This window comes from Cheilinus undulatus, linkage group 16 (assembly GCF_018320785.1).
Source record: "Cheilinus undulatus linkage group 16, ASM1832078v1, whole genome shotgun sequence".
Classification (NCBI taxonomy): Eukaryota; Metazoa; Chordata; class Actinopteri; order Labriformes; family Labridae; genus Cheilinus; species Cheilinus undulatus.
Window position 1 is genome coordinate 1,595,056 of NC_054880.1, and position 12,499 is coordinate 1,607,554.

Genomic DNA, 12,499 nt, shown 5'->3' on the forward strand with positions numbered 1-12,499 from the left:
CTCGCTCAGTTTCAAGATCTTGTTGAAATTTGTCAGAGGGAAAAGATAAAGTTTTTTTGCTGGTGACTCTTCAAACACTGACCACACTTCCTGTTGATGCAGGTTCTGCAAAGATTTCATGGCTTTGCCATCCAACAGTGCCAGCCACAACAGCATGGCAGCTTAGATTAGCTTACATGACTTTATCCTGGTGCAGCACCTCTACAGAAGATTTCTTGATAGGGTACTGGACTCTTCATTTAAACCCAGCCTCAAACTCTTCATCACATTTCTCTGTGCAGGTTAGTGATGGCATCAGCCTGTCAGCTAAATTAAGAGAAGCTAAGTCAGATAAGCATTGCTTTGACAATTCATTTCTTCTACATTAAAGAAGGACTTTGGACATTTTATTGTACAGAAATATTAATATCTGTCTAAGTTTGCTGGTGAGGTCTTCTTAGTGTTTGAATGTAAATGAATCATCAGACTAAATATCAATATGCCTATAAACTGTGATTCCTGCTGCTACCACTGACATTGGAAAGCCGTAGGCTGTAAAAATCAATGTTGTTGGTCTTGGAGATAAGCACGAGTGTGGTGTGGCTTGCATCAAGGGCAAGTTATGGCTGATACATGTAATTTGTTTCTAAAATTATGTTGCCATTTCTCAACAAGCTGAAGAGATTCAACAGTACAGAATGACATCATCTGCTTGAAGATTGTTATAAGTGTCTGTTATAGGAGAGACCATTTTCAAGTTAAACACATATTTGTTCCCAAGAGAAAGGAAAAGAACAGCGAGGAAATTCCTATTCCCATTCGAAACCCCACTTTTTGCCTCCACAAGTCAGGATGGCATAAGACTTTTGTGGTCACCAGTGAGTACCAGCAAGAGCTAAGAAATACTACATACAATTGCCTGAATCTGATACCAGGAATCCCTGCTTTCTGCACTGTGGTGTAAATTAAATGATTCCTTTCTCAATACTTAGCTCTGTGCCACAACACCAAAGATAATCTTTCTCTCTCAGTTTCAACATGAACTGGTTTAGAACAGAGGACTCCCTCTCCTTTGGATCTGGGACATCCACCTCTGTACATCAGGCTCTTTGGATTGATCATTTCTCCCATACTAACATCAGTTATCACCACATAAATCTGAGCCAATCAGGCACTATTTTATAAACCCAGTAGAGGGCTCTGATTGGCCATGGGACTGACAAAAGTTTTGACACACTTGACCACAGCCTGCACTTCCTTCCACCTCAGTGCTCTAACATCCATGCTAAACTCTGTCTCTCCTCAAGGTGGTATGTTGTTTGGAAAGACTCAAGTTAGTCTTTCTTTAATGCCACTTACCTCAAACTTGGTTGATATGAGATTCCTTCCCTTTTCCTGACAGAACAACCCTCTAACACTTAATCTAAATGATTTCCTATCATTCCTATTCCTACCTACATTTCATTTACCTGATCTGTTTTGAGGCTGTCGATTGTTGTTAACTTCTGCCAGACACACGGACAAAATTGGAGCTTTGCTTGCGCTCCCATCCTGCTCATTTCCTCCACTGGCACATTCACTTTGTACAAAGTTCTAGTTCTAACCCTGTGCCTCTGTCCTGCATGACAGTGCTCATCCAATGCAAAGCTGGGTCTGTACCAAATACTGTTGATATAGATGTTTTAAAAGATGAGGCCAGAGCTGATATTTCTGGAACATCTTTTTGAGAGAGGGTCAAATAAAAACGGGAAGTGAAACCCCAGCGCTTCCTCTGCTGCTGACGTGAAAGTACATAGAGTACAAAACATCTCTGTGTCCAGTGCTGATCTGACAGTGGAGACATGAAGATCTGATTAAGAAATGTGAGTATTCAATACTTCTATTCATCAATGCTATCACTTTTTATGTATTTAAATAATCTTACAGTTGTGTTTTGAACAAACAATGATTAATTTGCCTTTTCTCTGTATCAGACTCAGTCTCAGACTTAACCTTTTTTAGGCTTGAAGAGGGATTGTTTGTAAAGTTCCAATTTTTAATGCATTGAAATCAAGAAAACTGAACTGAAGATAAACTATAACCGAAGTATGCCAGCTATATACGGAGTTGTCACTCTTTTTCTGTGTCAAATCTGAGTATTTGAGCTGGGTTGTAAAGATAGAACTTTTTGTACCAGAAATAACATGTTAGTCAGATGGATATGTTGTAAGTGGATTTCCTGAGATTTTCCTGGGGGGGGCACCAGTCTTACCAGTCTGAGCAGTTTTTCCTGCTCAGTTCCCTCCTTGTTATTGGTTGATCATCTGCTGCTCTATGCATAAATACACACACAAAAAAAGTAGGAATTCAGTTAGGTAAGCTCTGGTGCTAGCTAAAGGTCTATGAGCATGACTTAAATGTTGGAATAAAATCAGATTAAGCCTTCCCTTCTTAGATACCTATTCCACCACAACTGATAGACTGTTTCACATATCTCTATAACTTCAGTTTGAGCTACGGCCTCTACTTTGGGTTTGAGAAAGGCAGAGCCTTCAAAAAAAAAATGGAGGGTAATTGGATTCACTGCACATCATCATGGGCCAATCAAAGCGATGAGACCTAGGACCTAGTGGGAACCCACAGTAAGAAAATTGGAAAATCTGAGCTCAAGAGGCAGTTGCAAAAAGTTGGTTGCACTAAAATAATTCAGCAAAGTCAAATCAACACACAAACTGACTCATCATGTAAATAATACACAAAAAAGAGACGTAAGAGTCAAACGAGTAAATCATGTATCAGTGAAACTCGGCAAGCACTTTTACCATAGGCTATAAGGTAGTATGGAGCAGAGTTTCCCTAGACTTTTTTGTCTATGGTCAAAATGACAAAAAAACCCTCACGGACATTTGCTTTAGCATTGATTTGCTGCATTTAACAGCAATAAAAAAACATAAATCTGAAACTCTGTGACCCTGCTTCAAGTCTGCACTAAAACGGGACTGTGGACACATCTTTATTTCCAATCTTGACCCAAAACCGAGACCGTAGAAACAGAACATTGAGTAATCGTTACCCTGTCGTTACAGCCTGGAAGACACAGACGCATGACCAGACCTTGGAAATGACTTTTTTTTGTTTGAACACACAAAATGCAAGCTGTGAGCTTTTCCTCACCCACATGCAGTCAGTTACACAATACACACCCTTGTAAACACATAAACAGCAACAGCACTTAGCCTCACCTTAGCCTGTTAGCATTAGCTGCTACGATAAATTAGCAGCTTATTTCAGCCAAATCCTATCCTCTTCTGACAGCGAAGCATCCAAACAAATAACCCAGCAGTGCTCTTTTAACTAGACCTTGCGTTAAAACTCTGCATTTCAAATGAAAAACGAGTCTTACCATCAGTTGTCCAATATTAGTAATGGTGATATAGCTGTAACCTCAGCTAAAGCAGTAAATCCAACCTGGAGTGGTCCAAAAAATACAAAAGCTCCACAGTGGATTGGTTGGTCCAGTCCTCCTGTAATCCATGGCTTATCATACGTTACTGCTGTTAATTAGCCAGGACACCCCAAGCATTAACAACCAGCTAGGAGGAAGAGAGATGGAGCCTTCTCTATCAGCCCCAAGTGATCCATGCCATTCTACATGGCCTCATTCTGTGTTGAATACAGTTCCACCTTATCAGAAAATTGGTCATAGGTAGATTTACCCACTCATCAAAGTCCACTACAACTCTGCTCAGCATAGACCTTTCTCTGCTGCTGCATCAGTGTTTCAGCGGCTCGGCTGTCTACAGTTCCCTTTGTTTTAGCCTCTTTATTACTTGCAGTGATGACTAACTAAAAAAATCCTTCCATACCACTGATGAGATTAAGCCTTTGTTTAACCAGAAAAACCTAATTGAGATAAAATTCTGTTTTCCGGGAGCACTGTGGTAAAGATTTCCCTGCAAAGTTTCCCGTGGTGCTGAAAGGAGTTCAGAGCCAGAGATAGACTTGGTTTGACGTCATCTGTGTCATCGTATGAATACATACTCATCTTAAATAGCCATGTGTTTGCTGCATGAGTAGAGAAACAACCCCAACACTGCACGGAAATTACCTGTCATAAGATTACTTTGGGTTTATATTAAAGGATTCTTGCAATATATCTTCTAGGTAACACAAAATATAATTTGTGAATATTCAGTTTTCATCTATCTGGTCACTGGCAGATTTTCTGTCAGGCATTTTATTTTTTTTTAAAGATTTATTTTTGGGCTTTTTCATGCCTTTATTTGACAGAAGAAGGACAGTGGATAGATTTGGAAACAGGGAAGAGAGTGGGTAGAGACATGCGGTGAGGGGCCACAGGCCGGATTTGAACCCTGGCCGCCCGCGTACATGGGTAGCGCCTTAAACCAGTTGACATCTGCGCTCCCCTCTGTCACAGACTGGTAATACTTCTATCTGCCAGACATCCACCCTTGAAACCAGCCAAAGACCGGCAAATGACAGTTAAAGGAAACTCTGGTATGGAGACAGGCTAAGTGACTTCTCTTCAGCGAGGGCTGGTGTGTAAATTAGTACCCTAACCTTAACCTGCACTGACACCAAAGAACAGGAGCACAATAATGAAATACACACAGTGGTAATTAGATGCAGGTGAGATCTGGACAATAAAACACAGGGTAGACTATCACAGTGAAAGAAACACCAGGGAAACTTTTCAAGAGACACAAGGGATGAGGACAACAAGATACAACAGGGATCAGAATCGTATATAAACCCAAGGACAGAAGGATGAGAACATCACACATTAAATACCAGAAATTAAAACTTAGGAAAAAAAAGATCATATAACGGGAAACACAAGATAAACTTGGAAATGAATGACTAAAATCAGTACAGTGACAAATGCCATTCTAGTTTAGAAGCCTGTAGCCAAAGTTACATAGTACCAAAAGCAGAAGACAGTGGCACTCTGTTGAAATGCCTCTCTAAAATCACTTTTTTGAGTTGGAAATTATTGTTGAATTTGCAAAATAAATGATGTGGCTTAAAATTCCAGCTTTCCACGACAAATTTGCACATACTAAAATTTAATGAGCAAGCGGCATCTCACTCCTGCATAATCAGATTTTTACTAAAACTGAGAGAGACAACGAAGGTTTAGAGGATTAACAGAATTCACCTCTAAAAGGGAGAGTTACGTTGATACATATTTGTATTACTTCTCCCACAGATGTGAAGCCATGATGAACATTAACATCTCCACCAGATTAAGAGTGTCAACCATGGAGAGTCCATCTTCAAACTCAGTCCAAAGACTTCTCCTCTTCCTTCTATGTCTCCTGCTTCTTCATCACCCTTTACTGGCTTACTCCCTGAAGAACTGCACCTTTGTTTTTGATGAAGATGAATCAGCTGAATTTTTACTGGATTGCTCATTTCATAATCTTTTAACTGTCCCTGATGACATCCCCAGAGATGCACACACACTTCAACTCTCTCACAATTTGATCAGAAGGATCAACAAGAATGATTTTGGGAACATGTCACAGTTAAGTTTTCTGAGCCTGGATGGTAATTTCATTTCTCATGTCGATGATGGGTCTTTTGTCCATTTGGTGTCATTGAAAGAACTCCGCATGGCGGATAATCAACTCACACATCTGAAGAGCAACATCTTTCAGGGACTGTCAAACCTCACTGAGCTTGATCTCACCAACAATAGCTTTAATTTTTTTGATAACTCAGCCTTTCACTTCCTGACCAGCTTACAAACTGTCATCCTAGACTTCAACCGGTTAAAAAAGGTCACTGACATACAGCAAATTCTAAATCTACCCCACATAGAGGAACTGAGCATTGCAGACAATCTGTTCTCCACCTTTGAGTCTAAAGATCTGAATCTAAACGTGTCCTCAAGTCTGAGGGAGTTAAATGTTGAAGGTAATGACCTCAGAAGATTCAGCATCACTACACCTATCTTCCCTCATCTTCACACAATACACCTTGGCCAATGTGGTACATTATCTCCATTCAAATGGGACATCCCTGATAAGTCTTTGCTGAGGAACATAACTCGACTAGATTTCAGTCGCTCAAATGCTTTTGAAGACATTGAAAAAGTCCTGCAGAGTCTCAACACACTAAAACAATTACAACTAAATTACATGAGGGGATTGATGAGCAAAGAACTGTTGGCCTCTATCTGTAGAATACCAACACTTGAGAGCCTGGATCTGTCTTACAATGATGATGCAAACTTGAGTGCCAAACTTGAAGCTTGCTCTCAGCTCAAGGAGCTTGACTTGAGTTGTACAAACATCTCTGAACTACCCGTGGGATCAATAGGAATGATGAAGCAACTCAGGTCTTTAAATCTTGAAGAAAATGTTCTCACCAAAGTGCCAGAGGACATCAGAAGCCTCTCCTCCCTCAGGGTCCTCAGGCTTGATGTCAACTGTATCTCTGAGTTGAGTTGTGAGGACTTCACAAACACGTCCCTCCTAACTGAACTTTCTGTGGCTGACAATCAAATTTCCAAACTGGACTGGTGCGTCTTCAAAAGTCTTGACAACCTTAAGGTTTTAGATTTGAGTTATAATCCGCTGTCAACATTTGGAGAAACCTTCAAGTTAAGCCTGAAGAACCTTGAGATCTTGAATTTGAGAAATCATTTTGTACGTCACCTTGAAAGGGGGGATTTTGAGGGTTTAGGGTCCCTTCAACAGTTGGATTTAGAATCTGATGAAATTTCAGAGGTAGAAAAAGGTGCATTTAAAGGTTTATACAACCTGACAAGTCTAAATATATCACTTTCAGATGATTTTGATTGCAATTTCTGGGATTTAGACCAAATAGAAGATCTTACCATAAATTTTCCATCCCTCTCCAGTTTAAAAAGTCATCATGAAAATCTCAACAAATTTGACTTTGATTTTAAAACTCTGAAAAGGCTCAAAATGGTGTGCTCTGATATTCACCAACTAACCACTCAAGCTCACATAGAGATGATTAAGTCTGCAAAACTTTTAGAGGAATTCACAGCTGACAACATATTTTTTTCAACACCAAACCGAGACACATTCCTGTCCAATCCTCAGCTGAGAAGTTTGACAATAACACTGGCCGACTTGTCTGATTTGGGTCCTGAACTGTTCTGGCCAATCCCAAACCTGCAAACACTGGATCTATCTAATGCTAATCTGAAGTCTTTGGATTTTTTGGCCCATGCCAACCTGACTGCACTCAAATATTTGTTTCTTAGTGACAATGTTATAACAGTCATCGATGACACCATCTTCCAGTCTCTTCCTGCTCTTCTTTACCTGAACCTGTACAAAAACCCTTTCACATGTGACTGCTCTAATGCTGGCTTCATCCAGTGGGTGAAGAGCAACAACCAAACTCAGGTACAAGACGCCCATGACTACATCTGTTACTCTCCTCTGATCAAACAGGGAACCAAGGTGTTGGACTTTGATGTCCAGTCCTGTTGGATGGACGTTGGCTTCCTCTGCTATATCTCCAGCTCTTGTCTGGTGGTGTTAACTCTCCTCACCTCTTTCATCTACCACTTCCTGAGGTGGCAGATTGTCTATGCCTTCCTCCTCTTCCAGGCCTTCCTTTATGACAGCAGGAAGAAGAGGAAAGGAGATCCTCACCTCTACGATGCCTTCATCTCCTACAATGTTGAGGATGAGGCCTGGGTCTACAGAGAGATGCTTCCAGTGCTGGAGGGAGAGCAGGGCTGGAGACTGTGTCTGCACCACAGAGACTTCCAACCAGGTAGATACCTAATGACCTTTGATGTCATGTCTTCCTGCATCACTGCTCTCCTTTCTTTGAAAAGAGACCATCTTAAGGCTTTCAGCGGAACTACTGTATACATTAAAATGACTTTCCAGCATGACTTCCACAATATTGTTGATGTTGCACTAATCCATCTGTCATTTAATCAACATCTTTTTTCCCCTCACATGTGGACAAGAACCCAAGATACTTCATGTCCTTTAATGGGGACAAATTGAATAAAACCACACACACACACACACACCCACACCCACCCCCACACACACACACACACACACACACACCCACAAAGTAAAAAAACACAAATCACTTTTAAGAGATCTTGAAGATGCTTGTTGAAGTAACTTGATATCCTTAGATTTTTATGTTTGTGTCTGCAGGTAAACCTATCATAGAGAACATCACAGACGCCATCTACAGCAGCAGGAAGACCATCTGTGTGATCAGCCGGAGCTACCTGCGGAGCGAGTGGTGCTCCAGAGAGATCCAGATGGCCAGGTCTGGTTATCTTTTGTTACTCTGAACAGCCAAAGTTATTGCAAGGATTTTTGTTGTTTTTACAATTACTAGTTACTATGATTTTAATTATTATTTCAAATACACGCAATTTTTATTCATTATTAAAATATACAAGGCACCACCCTGGATGCAGGGAATAACAACCAAAAGAGGGGAAAAATCTGTCTCAGAATTAAGATTTGAATAATAATATTATCATTATTAAATACATTTTGGTGACCTTGTGAACAGGTACAGTGAATATGCACACTAATCTCAGACAACTGCTCTTTAAATACATGATAAAATTCATTAAAGAGAGCAGCATCGTTATCACTGAATTCAATAAATAACTATTATGAAACTGAACTACAACTAAGAAACTATTTACAACAGGAATCAAAGCATGCATGTTTGTGAAAGTGTGCGAAAGAAAGAGAGATTGAAAGAAGAAAGCTGACATTCTGAAATGGCTGACAAGAACAAAGAAGACAATATGGTGGAATCACGTGTGGCTACACGTGGTTTAAAGGTGGCAGACTGAGGGCAAAAGATGGGGAGAGAAACTTTACCTCTACCTTACAAACTCAGAACAGTTTGCCTCACAGAGACCCAGAGGCAAAACTTTGATTTCTACAGCAGTCACATTGGTTTCTGTGTAGATGAAGGCATTGCACTGGTCATAAATGTACACAGCAAAGCAAATCAACATAAGCAGAGACTTTAAGACAACAAATACATCTTTCAATGACCATATCAAGCCTCTTACTTGTGATCATGGTGTATGATTAGTCTGATGTCAAGAAGATCCTGAAGTGAACAGAGGTTAGTCCATTATTGTTCTTACCATGGTTCCAGCAAGTTCAAAGTCTTGTGGTATCAAGATGTAGCTTTAGGACAAGAGCAGGGCCTGTATCATCCTTTGGGCAGAAGGATAAGTGTTGTGTCCTTCTTTGGCTACCGGTAGGCTTTCTGTAGCACTCCTATCCAGACAACATTTAAGGAAAGAAGAAAACTCTTTGTATGTGATTGTCCAATGGCTGACTGTGCCAAACTTTTAAATTGAAGCTGGAGAAACACTAAGCAACAGTGGAGCACAGCTGCTCTTCTGCTTTGCAGGCGTTGGTGTAGTCCTGAGAAGAAGGTAACACTGGCTTTTATTACCTGTGGATCCCCCTGCAAAGTCTCCTCAGGGATAATGAGTCTCTCAGTTTATTGGAGCTGTAACCTTACAATGAGTGGACAAATGTTTATGATTGGAACCCAGAGCATTATTGGTTCTTTAGGTTTGTTGCAGAGTGAGTGTAAGAGAAAAAGATAGCGTCAGATTGCATTTCCAGTATGGCTAATGCCATCCTCATGGTTTAAAACTCTGCTTCAGATTCAAAGCGTGACATCGATGAGACTACATCCTACATTCCACAAAGTCTAGGGTCCAAACATCCGTGCAGTCCTACCCTCAAACAGATGAAGTCATCTGAACTGTCCTCACACAGACTTTCTTGGTGTTGTTGCAGTTTCCGTCTGTTTGATGAGAAGAAGGACGTGTTGATCCTGCTGTTTCTGGAGGAGATCCCCTCTCGAAAGCTGTCTCCATACTACCGCATGAGGAAGCTGGTGAAGAAACGCACCTACCTGAGCTGGCCACAGGCTGGACGACACAAGGGAGTCTTCTGGCAGAACGTCCATAGAGCTCTGGAGACAGAAGAGTCCACCAGAGACAACGTGAATCTTCTGACTGGACCAGAGGAATGCTGAAAACATCCCTGAACCTGCTGAGGTCAGGTCAGGTATGGCATGTCGTTTGAGCACTTTGCCATGTCAACCTTGGCCCTGTGCTTCTGCAGCCTCCTGGTGACCTTGCAACTACATGTGATGCTATTTGATTGTGACTGCATCAAAGGTGCAATTAATTAACATTAAGAAATAACCTCAAATGCACATGGGGAGACCTCAGCAGAGAAAGGAGAACTTTGTAGTTAACTTTCACTGCCAGAGGGGGGCAGCAGGTTCCAGTTGTTTGCAGTCACAATAAAACAACAACAACAACAACAACAAAAAATTCTCATGTTCATCATCTGTAAAGCTTTTAGGTAAACTTACAAAGTAACTGTCTCTGTGATTGTTGTGTTTTCTTGTATATCTTTCATAAAAAGGACCTTTAGATTTTCACACACCACAATGGGACCAAAAAGCAAAAAGAGGACATTTGAAGATTTCTGTATATTATCATTTCCCTTTCATAAAGATTTTGAACTAGTGAAAAAGTTTGTATTTACAAAGTATATTTTGTGCACATTTGTAATGTCTAGATGTTAAACACCTTTGTGAGCTTGTTTATACATTAAATGGATCTACAATAAAGAATTTTTGTTTAATGTAAACTGCTTCTCTATTGATCATTGTAGCCCACTGTATAGAAACAGACATACGTTTGTCATTGATGCACCTTGTGGAGGTGTGTCAAAGTGAAAACCACATCCAGTTTAGAGATCCTGTTGTGAATCTTCATCTGGAGAGCATAAAGTTATTCGCTGCTTCCTCTTTAAAAGCCTTGCAGCCTCTACAGTCCCTACCAAAGCAGCATGGCAGCTTAGGTTAGCACACCTGACTGCAATGTGATGTCCTCCATGTCCACTTCACCCTGGTGCAGCACCTCTACCAAAGTGGTCTTCTCAGGGTCCTGGAGTCTGTTTTTAAGTCCAACTTAGATCTCTTCATCACATGTCAGCCTGTCTGCTTCCATTAGAAATGACCTCAAAGTATAAATACACAACATACTATAAATATGTGGTCAACTTGAAGAAGAAACACTACAGCCAAAAAGTACCTTATTTTTGGTCCACTCTTCATTTATTTATCTCTATTTATTTTTAACGTGGAAAAACATGATTTATAAACAGTAACATCATATTTTGTGGATGATATCTGGTCGTTTCTTGCTTTTTCTTATTGATGAGGTCGGTGGTGTAAAAGAAGACCTATAACAGATATAATATGCAGTTTTCAGCATCAGTGTTGCTCTCACAGATGTGCAAGTTACCCATGCCACGGGCACTAAGGGTGCTTTCACACTAGGGGCCCGGTCCCGGATCCAAGTGCACTTGAGCTCAAAGTCCGGTTCGTTTTGGTTAGTGTGAATGCAAACGAAAATGTGCCCAAGCCCACTTGGGAAGGTGGGCTTGGGCACATTTTTTCCTCAATACAGGGTGGAAACCATCAGAATCCAGTCTATAAATGGTCTGTTGTGACTCACCTTACAGATGAAAAAAAGTTGGAGTCAGTGAGAGGAGGTGCAAAGGCGATAAAAGTCTCCTGTCACCTCATACAAGTTTGAAAGGAAGAAAACAGGCTGAACAGTTGGTAACATGCAATTCTGAATGAGACACATCAAGATTTCATTTAACTGTAACTTTAACAACTCTGCAGCAATGCTGAACATTCAGAGCAACTGCTTAATTTGTCTGGTAAGAAGGTTCCAATACAGTACGTCCTGTTTTTAATAAGAATCTGAAATATGTTCTTAGACCTGGAGGGGACACTGAATATAAGATTTAAAGTCCTGTAGCAGTGAGGGTAAAGCTGATGGTCTGGTGACAGGGGACAGCTGATTCAGAAGAAGACAAGTTTGACTTGAAAGGAGAAGTAAACACTGACTAAACTGCCCATTTCTGAACCTTCCTCAAACTGAGCAGACATTGACATGTGCTTCTGAATGATGTCAGTGAGGAAATAAACAAAACATTGTTTCTTCCTTATAAGGAATCAAAAGATGTTTGTCTGAGTTCCTCTCTAATCTTTCCAGTGTATTCTTATTTTACCAAACTGTTGTGGTTTGACGTCATCGTCCTAATTTATCCAAAAGCTTTCAATGTAAATCCTTGAAGGACCGAATGAACCAACAGGACTTGATGCAACTGAAAGGTAGTAGAGAGTTTGGTGGGGATGAGTGGTCCAGCTCAGTTTTTATCATGCCTCTGTGCCTGCAGGGACACAGTGATGAGTGATAATCCTGCAGAGGGACCAACTGAATATCAGGATTTGAGATTGGAAGCAGAATCATGTCTATTGTACCACTATAGTTGAGGATGAACCTAAGTACTGCTTTGACAACAATTATCATAAAGTTAGGATGAAGATTTGGATTTATTTCAATAAGGAAATAATTGTGATTGATTAATCGTTAATCAATAGATCTAGAATAGACAGAGACTGTAGGAATCGAAGCGGAGGTCTG

General features: G+C 40.5%; 2 protein-coding genes across 2 annotated transcripts in view; both read left to right on the plus strand.

Moving 5' to 3' along the window:
* Positions 1 to 10,621, plus strand: part of LOC121524151 (toll-like receptor 13) — a 32,752-nt gene extending 22,131 nt beyond the window's left edge. Inside the window, exon 5 of the transcript XR_005993098.1 lies at positions 10,356 to 10,621. The gene's annotated coding sequence lies outside the window, so the exon portion shown is untranslated. The remainder of the gene's footprint in view (positions 1 to 10,355) is intronic.
* On the plus strand, positions 1,807 to 10,362 carry LOC121524150 (toll-like receptor 13). The gene is made up of 4 exons (XM_041809396.1): positions 1,807 to 1,841; positions 5,189 to 7,740; positions 8,145 to 8,262; positions 9,780 to 10,362. The coding sequence occupies exons 2-4, from the start codon at positions 5,199 to 5,201 to the stop codon at positions 10,018 to 10,020; spliced, it is 2,901 nt and encodes a 966-aa protein (XP_041665330.1). The 5' UTR covers positions 1,807 to 1,841; positions 5,189 to 5,198; the 3' UTR covers positions 10,021 to 10,362.
* Positions 10,622 to 12,499: the final 1,878 nt, after the last annotated feature.